The sequence below is a fragment of the Ananas comosus genome, unplaced genomic scaffold (assembly GCF_001540865.1).
Source record: "Ananas comosus cultivar F153 unplaced genomic scaffold, ASM154086v1, whole genome shotgun sequence".
NCBI classification, from domain to species: Eukaryota; Viridiplantae; Streptophyta; class Magnoliopsida; order Poales; family Bromeliaceae; genus Ananas; species Ananas comosus.
Genome location: NW_017890659.1, coordinates 17,832 through 32,949, shown reverse-complemented (window position 1 = coordinate 32,949; position 15,118 = coordinate 17,832). Strand labels below are relative to the sequence as shown.

At 38.8% G+C, this 15,118-nt stretch overlaps 3 protein-coding genes across 3 annotated transcripts; 2 read left to right on the top strand and 1 right to left on the bottom strand.

Annotated features, from left to right (window-relative positions):
• Positions 1–1,718: 1,718 nt before the first annotated feature.
• On the top strand, positions 1,719–2,553 carry LOC109704041. Its single transcript, XM_020224781.1, has one exon. It carries the CDS (start codon positions 2,112–2,114, stop codon positions 2,265–2,267), a length of 156 nt encoding a protein of 51 aa, XP_020080370.1. The 5' UTR covers positions 1,719–2,111; the 3' UTR covers positions 2,268–2,553.
• A 348-nt stretch (positions 2,554–2,901) lies between these two features.
• Positions 2,902–5,796, bottom strand: LOC109704038 (ras-related protein RABB1c). Its single transcript, XM_020224778.1, has 6 exons — positions 5,567–5,796; positions 4,970–5,109; positions 4,147–4,229; positions 3,846–4,050; positions 3,686–3,754; positions 2,902–3,242 (listed from the first exon to the last, which is right to left on the bottom strand). The coding sequence occupies exons 1-6, from the start codon at positions 5,610–5,612 to the stop codon at positions 3,150–3,152; spliced, it is 636 nt and encodes a 211-aa protein (XP_020080367.1). The 5' UTR covers positions 5,613–5,796; the 3' UTR covers positions 2,902–3,149.
• A 5,319-nt stretch (positions 5,797–11,115) lies between these two features.
• On the top strand, positions 11,116–14,027 carry LOC109704036 (pentatricopeptide repeat-containing protein At3g63370, chloroplastic-like). Its single transcript, XM_020224776.1, is given in 2 exon segments — positions 11,116–13,917; positions 13,920–14,027. Coding segments are annotated over 2 exon segments (2,844 nt in total). The 5' UTR covers positions 11,116–11,159; the 3' UTR covers positions 14,006–14,027.
• Positions 14,028–15,118: the final 1,091 nt, after the last annotated feature.

Genomic DNA, 15,118 nt, shown 5'->3' with positions numbered 1-15,118 from the left:
TACAAATTTTATCCAAATTTTTAGAATACTGACCAAAATATTCTTTTTTTCTTACTTTCTATTCTTTTTTTTTTACGCTCTTTTTTTCTCTCCGACCCTCCTCCATCGCTTCCGTGACCTTACTTGACGGCAAAAGGGCAACCCGCGTTCTCTTCCTCGACTTCTTTTTTTTTACGTTTTTTTTCTCTCCGATTCTCCTCCATCGCCTTCGCAGTCTTCTGTGACAGTAACGACAGCGGCTGCACCGGGCCTCCTCTTCTGATGCCGGCGCCGGAAGAGAATGATTCAAAATAAGTGCGGATGAGAGCAAAACAAACAGAGATGATAAAGTCGTGGCCGAGATAGTGTTCGCTATTGCTCGTGAAGGTGAGAACAAAAACGTGCCCGCGCTTTTCCAAAGAGCAATTCTGGCTAGGGCAGTAGCAGCGATAGAGGTGAGGGAGAGGCCGTGACAACAAAAAAAACTATAGAGAGAAAAAAATAATCAAAATAATAAAAGATAAAAAATAAAAAATAAAATTTAATAGAGAAGACCAAAATTATAGAAGAAGAAAGAAAAAGATGAAATTGCACCATTAAAATAAAGTTACATTATTTTTTAAAAAAAATTACACTATTTTATATAAAAGTTGCACTATTTGAGACAAAAATTATACTCTTTGAGATAAAAGTTACACTCTTTAGGCAAAAAATGTATTTTTTGGATAAATTTTATATCATTTTCTTTCTATTCATCTTCTTCTACCTCCTTTCCCTCCGCTTTATCGTACTTTTTATACATCCATTCTGGGCCTGCAACGCGCACGATAGAGGCGGAGGAGAGCGCAGTGACGTCGAAAAATAGAGCGGCGAAGGCAGAGGTGGCGGTGGCCTGCTATGCCTCCGCCCCGAAAGAGATGCGCAGGTGGTGGGTGCCGGACATGGGCGAGGACTCCCCGCCTTGCCTTTTCCTTGCTAGGGGTGCATGGGCAAAAGTATGGCACACGTCCCACCGGCACTTCTTACCTGCGCCCATGCACCCCCCGCTCACCTCCGCCCCACCGACGGGTGGGCGCAGTGTGGAGGTGGTAGTGATCTTGGCACCACAACCGCGACCCTGGCTTGGGTCGATGGGGACGGTCAGGCGACGGCCCCAAGGAGAGTCGAAGAGTAAAAAAAGAGCGGGGGCGGTTTAAATCTTAAAAAAAAAGAGAAGCAGAGGAAGAGAAGGCGGGCCGCCCTGTTACCATCGAGAAAGGTCGCGGAAACGGTGGAGGAGTAAAAGAAAAGCGTAAAAAAAAAGAAAAGAAAGAAAAGAGAATAAAGGTATTTTGGTCAGTATTCTGAAAATTTAGACTGAATCTATAAAATTTAAAATAGTGATCTAATTTGCAAAAGCTGAAATCTTGTGAATTTTTATGCAAATTGACCATTATATTTTTATATTATGAGCTTTAATCAATTCAATAAAGTATAATTGTGGCCTCAGTTTGGTGAGAAATTGTTGTCTAAAGGTGGTCCGGACACACAAGTCTATTGGAGAGTAGTCATATCATTTTCAACTAATCTCATATTAATTTTCAATTCAAACTATCAAAATAATGGCCAATTTTTTTAAAAAAAATAAAAACATGCCTTTCATGAATTATAGCCGTGTTATTATTACACAATAAAAGATGTGCTCATAATAATACTCCACATAGAGATAACCATAACCATTTTAATAGAAGAACAGTTGGTGTACTCACTAACCATGAGTAATTTGAATATTTTTGATCAAGAGTTTGCATAGGCGAGATTAAAAAAAAAAAGGATGATTAGTCCACGGCTGATGTGGTGGATGTGGTCCACCGAATAACATCTCCCTTCTCAACGTGGCCATCAAAATCCCGACCGTTCGATCTAGACTTAATAGTCGCATGGAAGCTCCTATGGCTTCGCCCGCATAAAAGCATCTTTGTTCTCTCCAACACACATACCAAATGAAAAAAAAACAAAACAAAAAAAAAAGCACCCAATCAAATTCCCCCGAACGAATCTCTCTCTCTCTCTCTCTCTCTCTCTCTCTCTTAACGCTTCTCTGTAACACACTCACCAGTCACCACTAATTAAAAAGAAAAAGAATTGCGAAGATGTGCTGCAGGAGCAAGGCGTGCTGCTTGTGCTTCGTGCTGCTTCTGGCGATTCTCGTCGTCGGGTTGATCTTCGGCTTCGGCGTCTTCTCCCGCGGTTTCCACAAGCTCAAAGGCACCATCCACCTCCACCTCCACCACCACCACCACCACTAGGCTTTTCCCTTTTTTTTTTTAAAAAAACAATAATAATCTCTGTAATAATGATGATCTCTTATTATTCTCTGCTTCTCATGTTCGTCAGTGTGATTTGACGGTTTATTAATTGGTGGATCGAGATATACATATCCTAATTAATGCGATGTCGTTCAGAGATGTACTATTATTATTATTATTAGCGTCATAATTGTTTTTTTTTTAAATATAAGTTTTATGTAATGTAGATGATAACCAGTTGCTCGTAAATAAATAAATAAATATAGTGCAGGAAAATTCAAAACAAGCTTAAAATTTGCAACTATTCTTCTAACCTGCATTTATTTGTTTTACACATGCACAGGACCACAGGTGCAGTGAGATGCGGATTAATTTCCATAAGCAGAAAAGACCAAAGAGAATTAAGAAAATGGCAGGCATGTCCACCACCGCAAGCATATTGAACAACTAGAAGTTTTAGCAATCTAAACGGAGCCAGCTTTATTATTTAAAAAGCTTCTTCCTCTCAAATATTAAAAAGAAAAAAGGGTTTCGCGCTCTCTCTCTTTTATATAAAAGAATAAGAAAAAAAAAGAAAGAAACTAGCATTAGTAAATCATCTAACCAGGCAAAAGGAATCACTTATAAGAAGCAGTAAAACAAACAGCTACGTGGGTAGAAACTAGAGAACGAGTTTCAATCACATTTACACAAGTATTACAGAGTATTTACCAACAAGAGTTGTATATATATAATAGCTGCACAGTTTGATTCAGTTCCAAGGTCCACAAATATTGCAGTAGCAACTAATCACCACGAAGGAACTATATTTCGTCAAACAAAAGAAAAGATAACAAATAAGAAATAGCAGTCACAGGAGGAAGCCGCTACGGATAGAGAAACTCAGCTGCAGCAGGCGCCGCCTTGAGAAGACGAGCCATCCCTCCCTCCGGATGGGCCGGGGATTCCTCCGTACCCGACCTTTATTCCATACGACTGCAGTAGCCATAAGAATGGATATTCGTAAGTTACGGTCCCATATTTTATCAGTTGATATTCTTCAAAATGTTGTTGATAAACCGGCTTTATACATACGGCGACTGGCGAGCGGGTTTTAACTTTGAAAATTTGAGAAATGGCATCTAATGGATAACAACCTCAAAATCATTCACTAGTCGTTATATGGTATATTAAGAACTCGTTGACAACATTCTGGGGTATATGCCAAAGAACCTATAGCATTATTCTATCCCAAGAGAGATGGTAAGTGGGATAAGAGGAACAAAAGTTGCTTAATCCCTATCACTGTCATCAACTACTCCCATTTGGTAACTCTAAGGGGAAAGGGACGTCGTGACAAAGAAGGAAAGCAATGTGCACAAACAGAAATCTAAGACAAAAGGGAAAATGGGCAAACAAAATTTTTTTAAGAAACTAACCTCATTGGACACATCAAAGACACCATCCTGGATTTTCTTGTATATAGTCGCAGCAGTTTTGATGAACGCCTGGATTGATAACCAACGTCATTAAGATCAGAATAGAATGAAGAAAATTATTCTTCAATTACTGCCAACTAGTAAAGCCAGACATAGTCACCTCCTCCACATTCTGAGCGGTTTTTGCAGAGGCCTCCATAAAGATTAACCCATGATCTTTTGCAAACTGCTCGCCTTCCTCAGTACTAACAGCTCTTCTGTGTGCCAAATCACATTTGTTTCCAATCAGCATTATGGTCATGTTTGCGTTTGCGTGTTGCCTCGCATCTTCTAGCCAGCTTGCGAGATGATTAAAGGTCTCCCTCCTGACGATTATTCAGGGATTAGACTAAAATCAAGCTTCTCAAATTATTTTCTAACCTATGTACAAGTTAAAAGTGCTCTTAGGACAATAATCAGACCTGGTGATATCATATACTAGAAGTGCACCAGCAGCCCCTCTGTAGTATGACCGGGTAATTGACCTGAAGGATTCTTGGCCTGCCTGTATTGATAAGAAAACCGATGCATAAAGTGCGTGCAGGAATATCCAGAAAAACAAATGAAGATAAAATATGTTGGAGTCCATTCTTTTCAAAAATAAAACAGGTCATATTATCGAAAATTTCATTACATCTTTGTCAATTGGTAAAGAATTAAAACATAGTGTTCCAAATTAATAACAACTCAAATATCATGAACGAAAAGAAGTACAATTTATATAAGGAAGAAAGAAACAAAGTGCGAGGTAGGGGGATGGGAAGCAACAAAACAAGTGCATTTTATCATCCTAAGAATTTACCATGATCACACTTCGTGCTGCATCACTTATTTCTTGGCTTTTAAAATTTGCTAGCATAACTTTTCGCAGTAAAAATAAATAAAACTGATAACTATATAATTTAATCTGATCAAATCATCAAGCATTCATGTAAAATACTTGCTGAATGTACAATTGAATAAACCTTTTAACCTTTTTCTTTTATAAGGCACTACCACAGACCTACCACGATAACACACACCTACCACTATAACGCGCACGCCTATTCTTACCCAATAAGACAATAGTATATAGTGCAGGAGCTCAAGCTATAGTATTTTCTATCATTATGATTCTTACTCACACGGCCACTAAAACTACTGTTCTGAGATATTCAATGTTGTAAAATTAACCTACTACTCAAAAATAGCAGGTACCAAATTTTTTTGGAAAAAGAAACAAAATTTAGGAACATAGAAACCGACCGTGTCCCATATCTGCAACTTTATGGGCTTGTTGTCAATCGTGATCATCCTAGCCCCAAATTCAACACCGATTGTTAAGTCGTGCACCGGTTGGAACCGCTTGTCCGTAAATTGCAAAAGCAGACATGATTTCCCAACACCTGCAAAATAGAGAATAATAGGAAAAAAAAAACCATGATGTATAATAGCGCGCACAAAATATAAGATCAAAATGGTCAAAGCCACCAATAAGAAAAGCATAAACAACAGTCAACATAAATTCCAAAATAACAAAAAGGCCTGGTTTAACTTATTTGTAAACGGAAATTACTTTATTTTCATCGCATATGATTAGTTTATACGAAATATTAACATACATATATGCTTTTTAAGCTAGAAATTACATAATTTCATCAAATATGATGCATATATAAGCAATATAATATTGATATATAAGTCAAATACTTCCACTATCCATATAATTCAAATAAAACATCAATGGATCATTGCCCTATGTATCAAGCAAACAGAGACGATCAACCCTAATTCACAATACAGATCAATTAACAACAAATTCCAAACGTATCAACCCACGATCGGATCGAATCGAATCAATACCTGTATCGCCGATGATGATGTACTTGAAGAGGTAAGCGTACGACATCTCCTCCTCCTCCTCCTCCCCCGCGACGGATCCGACGAACCCAAATCCCTTCTTCGATCGGAGATAGAGAGACAAGAGAGAGGGGAGGGATCGATTAGGGTTTCGCTTCGAGAGATCGGGAGAGAGATCGAGAGCGAGAGGCGTGAACCCTTCGTTTTTTTTTTTTTTTTTTGGTTGAGAATATTTGGGGCTTTTTAGCTGTCGATTCCGCCGACCCTTTTATCACGAGAAAGCCCCCCGGCCGAAGGAACCCACACGGGTTCCGAGGAGACTCGCCGAGTTGAGTTGGAAACTCGTCCGAGTTGCTCGTTGTATCCTACGTGGACTTTAAAATTCCCACTGGCCTTGTTCCTCGATCTGAACCGTCCATCTGATTTGGGTCTATCAATATTACTCGTAACAACAATTTCTATTCTTATAAGGGAAAACTTCAAAAACCCCGCCGTGGTTTCATTGTTTTTCACTTTAGTATTTTGTGGTTTAAAGTATATCAATTTGTCTCTATGTGGTTTCGTTTTTATCTTTTCGGTAGCTTTTTCGTTAATATTTTATTGAATTATATACAAAAAACTTCAGATACCCATCTAGATTTATCAAATATTCACTTTAGTACCCTTTAATTTTAACTTTATTACTGATTTTAAAAAAAATAATGAAATTGAAAAGAAAAAGAGAAAAAAAAATCACAGGGGGGCAAATTGATACATTTTAAACCACAGGAGGGCAAAGTGAGAAATACGAAACCAAAGGGGGTTTTCTGAAGTTTTTCCTTCTTATAAAGCTTAGAATCTATACTTCTATACTTCTACACTTATACATTATACCTCATAAAATTTGCCGCATGTTCCTCCTTCACTTTTTATCTTCTCCCCCGTTACCATTTCCTAATGTTTCGCCTTCAGACCTCCCATCTTTGTCTGATGCTTCGTCTTTCCATCCGCCCACTTTCCAATCAATACGTTTACAGGTCTATTGTTATCTAAACAAATCACTTTCGAAAAAAAAAATGAGTAAAATAAAATTTCTTCATACTCTTTTTTCTTATACTATTTATATTTATTGATATCTTATGGCAAGTCGAAAAGTTTTAAAACTTTTATTTTATTAATTTTCTGTCTTTTATAATATTAGCCCGCTGCAATGCGCGGGTAACTTCACTAGTTTGACATAATTATCACAATTAATCCAATCGAAATATTCATATCCTATATTTAATTGGTTTTAATAGGAGCTAGTATAGATAAAATGTGAACTTCTAACAACTCATTTACTGGATTTTGATAACAAATACGAAAATACAATAATCAATGGGCCTATACAATTCCTAGTCCAACTCCAATGAGCCTATGCAATTCCTAGTCCAACTCCAATGAGCCTATACAATTCCTAGTCCAACTCCAATTCGAGCACCATTCACAATGCTGTGTTATAAATACACGTACAAACCTTTCTATTTTCTCCCATAAAAACTCATCCAAAGAGTTTTTTTTATCTCTCGCTTCTGCTTCTGCTTCTAGCTGCAAACTAACTGATCTTCGATTGCAGCGTTCGGTTTCTCGTTGATAGTACTGATCACTGATCATGAGTAGAAGGTCCGAAAAGATGCAGCGAAAACGGAGCTTTCGCCTTTGCTTGCTTTGGGCACGAAAGCCGCGCGAAGGGTGCATTGCGGTGAGGGTGGGGGCGGAGGGGGAAAGGCCGAAGTGGTTCGACGTGCTGGAGGTTCGCCTACATCACGTGCTCTTCATGAGGTTGTTCGACTCGACTCAGCTAAGGTTCGACTACGACGGTACCATGGTTATCCCGTGCCGCGTCGACTTTTTTCGAGATATGCTCCAAAAAATTGTGGATTCTGATAAAGATGCGGTTTCCGAAAATCACCGCCGCAAGCAGAGCCACCGTCGGAATTGTCATGTTTCACACTTTGCCCAATGCTTCCGTGCATGATCGATTTATAGTTGGTTCGTTTGTGATCGATGTTTCTTTTTTCCTTTTTTTTGGCGTCTTACGGAATTTTAAATTATTGTTTGACTATGAAAATATGTAAAGATATATATTTGATTTAACCAAAGCAGATGGATGGAAGGCAAAACTCCTCTCTCATGGGGGGAGACTCATCCTGGTCAACTCGGTACTGTCGAATCTTCCGTTATTCTACTTTGCAATTTTCAAAGTGCCACATTGGGTACTGAATCGCATTGAAGCTCTTAGAAAGTCCCTTTTTTGGAAAGGGTGCTCTAAAATTTCAGGGGATTCTTGTCTCGTTGGGTGAAAAACGATATGTAAAAGCAGGAAAGAAGGGAGCCCGGGGATTAAGGATATGGAAGCTATGAATAATGCTCTATTAGCTAAATGGTGGTGGCATTTCTTCAATGAGAGGCATTGTTATGGGGAAGGTTGATCACCGCATTATATTACTCTAGAAGAAGGCCGTTATATGAGGGAAGATCTTTCAGACCGCACTTCCAGTGGTGGAGAAGTGTGATGAGTTGTCAGGAAGTGTTCAAATGTGGTCTTTCTTACGTATTCGGAGACGGAAAAAACATCAGGTGGTGGTCGGACATTTGGATTGAAGAAATCCCTCTTAGTACCCAATTTCCTGGAATATTCTATAGAATCGCAAATCAGAAAGCTATTGTCTCTCAATGCTGGAATGAAAGAGGATGGAGATGGCGCTTCATAACTAGAGGCCTAGCTGCAAGTACCACTCCTCTGACCCATCAGCAGACTACGTTACTCAAAAGCCTGCTTGCTCAGTATAGCCCATCGAACACGCAAGACATAATGACGATGGATCGCGAACCAAATTTTTTCCGTTAAGTCCCTTTACGATTTTATCACTGATGGAGGATAGATTGATCCTTTGTACGATCATCTTTGGGGGCTTAATATCTCGCTCAAGCATAAAGTGTTTGTGTGGATTCTACTTCGAAAGAGATTACTCACAGCGGACAGATTGATTCGCCGTGGGTGCCCGGTGGACCAACTGTGCAAGTTCTGTGCGTTACTTTCTGAAACTTGCGATCACCTATTCCATGACTGTATCTTTGTCAGTTACTTTCGAATTATGGTGGGACCCGTTATGCCTGCTTATTCGGACGCGGGGATGTTCGGAGGCTTCGGACATAGATCTCCGAGAATCTCGAGCCCATAATAAGATCAAAAAGTTTAACCCATTTGGTGGCAATTTGGTGGGTCGTATGGACGGAGCAAAACAGCATTTGCTTCGGCAATGAGGCTCATAATGCTTCCTGGGCTACCGAACGTGTTACTTCTCTGATCAGAGGCTGGAACAAAGCACTTTGAACCTTCTCACGCTCACTTTGTCCATTTTGTGGTCCCGATTTGTTTGTTTCTCGTTGTCTACTTTGTGTTCCTATTTTCTTTTATTTTTTGTTTGTTCTTCTGACGCCGGCTCAGTCTGGAGGCCCTAGCTGCTTCCATCTTGTACGCTAAATTTATTTTGCTTAATGAATGAAGCAGGTAGCTTGCTACCTTTTTCTCAAAAAAAAATATATATATAGTTCTCATATTATTCAAAAAAGAAAATGTGTTACATGCTTTAATTGTTGAGAACTAAGAACAATGTTCCAACACTAGAACGAGTTGGACACGATAACGAAGATTAAATTACCGACCGTCTCTAGAGCAAGTGGCAAAGGGCTTGTTTGTTGGTACCCGAGACCCAAGTTCGAATCCTAGTTGATTCACATTTCCAGCTAAGTTTATTTCTAAATGAAATAAACGAAGCGGGTAGCGTACTATCTATATCTCAAAAAAAAGAAAAGAAAAGAAGATTAAATTCAATATATCGTGTTGTCATCTGAATATTTCTTATCTTTAAATAGATATGTATCTATTTTTAACTGTAGTACCAAACATATTCTAAATTTTTAATTTTAAATAAAATTGTATGCAAGTTTTAAAATATCATCGATGTTAGGATTTGGTTAGATTTGTAGTTGAATCATGGTTAGATAAGAATTAATATTTAAATCTATTGAAGATAAATTAAGATTTAAATATTAATTAGAGTATAAATCTAACTAGATTATGATAAATATTTAAATCTATTGGAGATAAACTAAATATAGATTTAAATATTTATCGGAATAGGAATCCTAATTATACTAGAATTTGGGTAGCTTTTGATGTAAGCTATAAATATAGCATAGGTGCTATTATTTTGATGGTGGTATGGATTAGCCACACCCATATGACATGGTCAAGATGGTCATGATTTTGGTTGCACCTAGTGCATGGGTGCAAAAGGACGTGTGCGGCTTTTGTAGCCGTGGATCATTGGTATACCTTGGGCACGGATGCACAGGATGAGAGAGATGTCTTCTGGGAGTATAGAAGACGAGAGAAGGGTAGGAGAGATTCAGAAAGAGGGCTCGGGTTGTAGCTACTCTGGAGTCAGATGTAATCTTCTCTTATTTAATGAATCTTATTTTACCCGCATATTTTTCTCTTTTATGATTGTATCAACTTCTGCTGAGGAGACGAGTTTATGGTAAAAAGCCGATTCGACGCTTCCGTTGCGGAATCTCAACAATCGGTACCGAATCCACAGCAGTCGGTATCAGAGCGGGTTGCGGATTCTCAAGATCCGGTACCGGGACGAGTACCGGATTCCCAACAATCGATACAGTGGATAACGTACGGAAATACACATCTGCATAGATCCATATATGATTATTATTATAATAAAAATTGATTAATTAAATATTAATATTTTTTTACTTTATAATTTTCTTATTATATTACTATAATTTATGTATAAAAAATAATTTAGTTGCTTTAAATTAAATTTTAATTATATAAAAATATAATTATATTATTTTTATTTATTAAATTATTTATTTTTTATATATAAATTATAGTTTTACATCATACACTTCCTTCTAAATAAACAGCAGAACTAATAAAACTTTACGTTCATAATTACAGAACAAATAACGGAGAAAAAGTAGTTTTTATCGAACTCCACTTCAACCCAAAATCCACTTTTACCGAAACAAACATGCCCTAAGTGTAACGACACTTCCTCAACTCTCAATTCAAAACCATCTGAAATTTTGAATCTAAAATTTATTTTGAAAAATAAATTTTCGTGGACGGTCTGAATTGAAAGTAGAGATGATCAAATCGAATTGGCAATTCAGTAACTGAAATTTGAAAACTTCGTAATCAAAATTATGAATCTTTAAATTTAATTTATTGGTTCTTAGTGCAAGTGATAAGAGATAATGGTTCGTACTCGAGTTCCAAGTTCGAAACCTAGCACTTCAGATTTTCAATTAAGGTTATTTTAGAAAAATAAAATGTTATTAATGAGTGTTTTAGGTAATATATGATTGCGTTGGATCTATCATTTTGTAATTTGTATAAATCTATTGATAAAATAGTTGTTACCAACCAAATTCTACTCCCGGTTCAGTATATGGTCTTTTGGAGGTTTGAATTAAGTAGATAACAAAATGTCCAAAGTTTGCAATGAGCTTATTTCACACACAAAACAACAGTAACAAAACACTCTTCTCTATGGCCCTATCACTACTACCTCACACAACACACATACAACACCTCTCTTCCACCTCCACCTCTCTCACAAACCCTCCCACCAATCTCTCTCCACCCTCTCAAAACCCTAACTTTCTCACTCCTCTCACAGACGTCTACAAGCCAAGAACCCTAAAACAGGCCTTCCTTTCTCTCTCTAACTCATGCCCTCAAACTCCACCTTCCCAACAGGACTACTCATCCATTTTAGAGCTCTGTGCTTCCCAAAAAGCACATTTTCAAGGGCTACAGATTCATACCCACATCATAAAATCCAGTTCTCTATATGATGATGGGTTCCTTGCGACGAAACTCTTGTTCATGTATGGTAAATGTGGGCTTATATACGAAGCCCAGCATCTGTTTGACGAAATGCCTCACAGAACGATTTTCGCGTGGAATGCGCTTATTGGCGGTTATGCTTCTAACGGGCAGTTTTGTAATGCCATCAAACTTTATAAGCGCATGCGGGTCTTGGAAGTGGTGCCCGACGCTTGCACTTTTGCTTCTGTACTTAAGGCGTGCGCTGCAGTCGGAGATTTGTACTGTGGGGCTGAGATTCATGGCTCGGCTGTTAAGTATGGGCTTGATTCTATTACCTTCGTGGCGAATGCACTTGTTGGTATGTATGCAAAGTGCGGCCTGTTTGATTCGGCGATGCGGTTGTTTGATCGGTTGCGCGATGGTAAAGATGTTGTTTCGTGGAATTCTATCATATCGGCTTGCGTGCAGAATGGGCAGTTTTTAAGGGCTTTGATTTTGTTTAGGGACATGCTAAAAGCTGGTATCATGATGAATTCTTATACTGCTGTTGGCGTGCTTCAAGCGTGTGCGGAACAGTCTCTTGTTAAATTTGGTACGGAGATCCATGCATCGCTCGTTAAGCATAAACAAGACTTCGAAATTTATGAAGGCAATGCATTAGTTGTCATGTACTCTAAATGTGGTAGGATGGATGATGCCATTAAGGCATTTGAAGAAATGGGTGAGAGAGATAATGTATCGTGGAATTCAATGCTCTCCGGTTACGTCCAAAATGGATTTTACAATGAAGCTATTCAGTTTTTCTATGAAGTGCTCGATTTTGGGTTTATACCAGATCAAGTTTCAATTATAAGTATCGCTTCTTCATTGGGTCGTTTAGGGAAATTAAGGAGTGGTAAGGAGGTTCATGCTTATGCTATAAAACAAGGGTTTGATTCGGATTTGCAGGTCGGAAACACGCTAATGGACATGTACACAAAGTGTTCCATCGTAAATTACACTATTCGCGTATTCAACAAAATGCCCGATAAAGATTACATATCTTGGACTACAATAATAGCAGCTTATGCTCAGAACTCTCGCTATTTTGATGCACTGGAATTGTTTAGGGATGTACAGGACAAGGGAATGAAGGCCGACGCAATGATGATTGGTAGCATATTACAAGCTTGTAGTGGTTTGAGAAGCCTTCCCCTGTTAAGACAAATACATTGTTATGCTACAAGACATGGGTTACTTGATTTAGTACTCGAGAACACAATTATAGATGCATACGGAGAGTGCGGGCGGGCCGATCATTCTTTTCGTGTTTTTGAGAGGATAGAGAATAAAGACATTGTGACGTGGACTAGTATGATCACTTGTTATACATGCAATGGCTTTTTAAAGGAAGCTCTTGCGATTTTTGTAAAAATGGAAGAAGCCAACGTTGAACCGGATTCTGTGGTGCTGGTGAGTATTCTTGCTGCTGTTTCTGGTTTGTCGTCATTAACGAAAGGGCAAGAAATTCATGCTTTTCTTATCAGAAGGAATTTCAACTTGGATGGAAGTTTAATCAATTCTTTAGCGGACATGTATGCGCAATGTGGAGATATAGAAGATTCGTATAAAATATTCAATGAAGTTGAATGTATAGATTTGGTTCTTTGGACAACAATGATCAATGCTGCCGGGATGCACGGTCGAGGAAAGGAAGCTGTCGATCTGTTTGTAAGTATGCAAAATATGGGTGCAATCCCAGATCACGTGACCTTTTTAGCCCTTCTTAATGCATGTAGCCACTCTGGACTAATTGATGAGGGTAAGTTATTCTTCGAAATGATGACGAATCAATATAAATTGGATCCATGGCCTGAGCATTATGCTTGCATGGTTGATCTTCTTGGTCGATCAGGTAATATAGATGAAGCTTATGAATTCATAAAATCTATGCCCATAGAACCTACATCTGCCATATGGTGTGCGCTCCTTGGAGCTTGTCGAATTTACAAAAATCATGAGCTCGGGGAAATTGCAGCAGGGAAGCTTATAGAGTTGGAGCCAGAAAATCCGGGAAATTACGTGCTTATATCAAATGTTTTTGCTGCAATGGGTAAGTGGAAAGATGCGAAGGAAGTTAGAACAAGAATGAACATGAGATGCTTGAGGAAAGACCCAGCATGCAGTTGGATTGAGGTTGGCGACAAAGTGCATATTTTTACAGCGAGAGACAATTCTCATGAAAATTCAGCTGAGATTTATTTGAAGTTGGCCGAAATCACGCAGCGATTGGAGAAGGAAGGTGGGTACGCTGAGGATACTAGTTTTGTTCTGCATGACATGGAAGAAGAAGAGAAGATAAAGATGTTGCAGGGGCATAGTGAGAGGCTCGCAATCGCATTTGGTTTGATTCATACATCTGAGGGATCAATTATCAGAATAACTAAAAACCTTAGAGTGTGCGGTGATTGTCATGAGTTCACGAAGCTTGTGTCTAAGTTTTCCGGCGGGAGATCATTGTTAGGGATGCGAATAGGTTTCATCATTTCAAAGATGGGTCTTGTTCTTGTAGAGATTTTTGGTGAATAAGAGTTGTTCTTTGAGATAGCTCTTTCTTTCAGGGTGATTGACTGGAAGCATCGAGTCATATGGTTCGTCTCAATTAGCTGAAAGAACTATCAGAAGATCGCGGTGCTAAGGTACGTTTTCCTCTCCGTTCTGCTGCTAGAAATGCCTGTTCTGTGAAAGACAAGGCAATCATCTTGCTGTGGAAACGGTCTCATTGTTTTCAATGTACAGTTTTGCTCAAATAAAACATTTAGATTCCTGCTGTTAGATTTAACATCATGGTAAATTAGTTACAGTTACAGCCAAACAACCTAAAATTGTAGATGCATTGTATTCAAAATTAAGCACATTTTTTCTTTCCTTTTCTGTTGTTACAGTAGAACAATCTCAATGATCCGTGCACGGATGATTTGAACCAATCCCGAGAAGTTGGGCTGAGATGAAAAAATAAAGGTTGAAAGCTCAAACCGTTCATCACTTATTCCTTTGCACCAATGCTGTTATTTTCTGCACCTTTTTGGTTCAATTAATTTTTGCTTGTTGCTGCATCATTCTGTTACGTACCTGACTCCACGCAACCCGTCGATGATGATATTTCGCTGAGACGAGGATGGCGTCGAGGATGATGGTCTTAACTAATCAGCATCGTATTGCTTGCATCATTCGAATATGCGCGACGAATCCAAGAATAAGAATGAAAAGGTAAGATTAAGAAAAGAGAAAGAAGGATAAGAGAAGATGAGTAGGGAGTATTGAGGCAGAGAGGAGAAGAAGGAAGAAGAGGGAAGAAGATGAAAATAGAGAGGGATAACAATTTCCATAAAAATCTGTAAGTTCAGTTACAATCTGCCCATTCATTCCCTTATACAATTTGCTAAATTGAATAGTGCTAAAATGAGAATTGAAATACAAGAAGGGCTCTGATTCTTCGTGGGCCGAGTTCGATGGAATATGGGCCAGTGTGGCTGGTTCGGTCCATGAACGCCTGCTAATTGGGTAATCGGTCACTGGTTCGCTCTTCTCCCCCCAGTCCGCGAGTCGGGCCGCCTGATCCACCTGTATGCGGGCAAGCGGGCGCCGGATCGTCCATCTCCGTACTATCCACAGTCCGGCGGTTCTTGGGTTCGCCT

What these genes read in the sequence shown, in the direction of transcription:
- LOC109704041 (XM_020224781.1), top strand. Translation starts at nt 2,112, where the DNA reads ATGTGCTGCAGGAGCAAGGCGTGCTGCTTGTGCTTCGTGCTGCTTCTG.
- LOC109704038 (XM_020224778.1), bottom strand. Translation starts at nt 5,612, where the DNA reads ATGTCGTACGCTTACCTCTTCAAGTACATCATCATCGGCGATACAG. An exon ending in CATCATCATCGGCGATACAG is followed by an intron (nt 5,110 to 5,566) that starts GTATTGATTCGA and finishes TCTATTTTGCAG; the next exon opens with GTGTTGGGAAATCATGTCTG. An exon ending in TCTTTGATGTGTCCAATGAG is followed by an intron (nt 3,243 to 3,685) that starts GTTAGTTTCTTA and finishes TGGCTACTGCAG; the next exon opens with TCGTATGGAATAAAGGTCGG.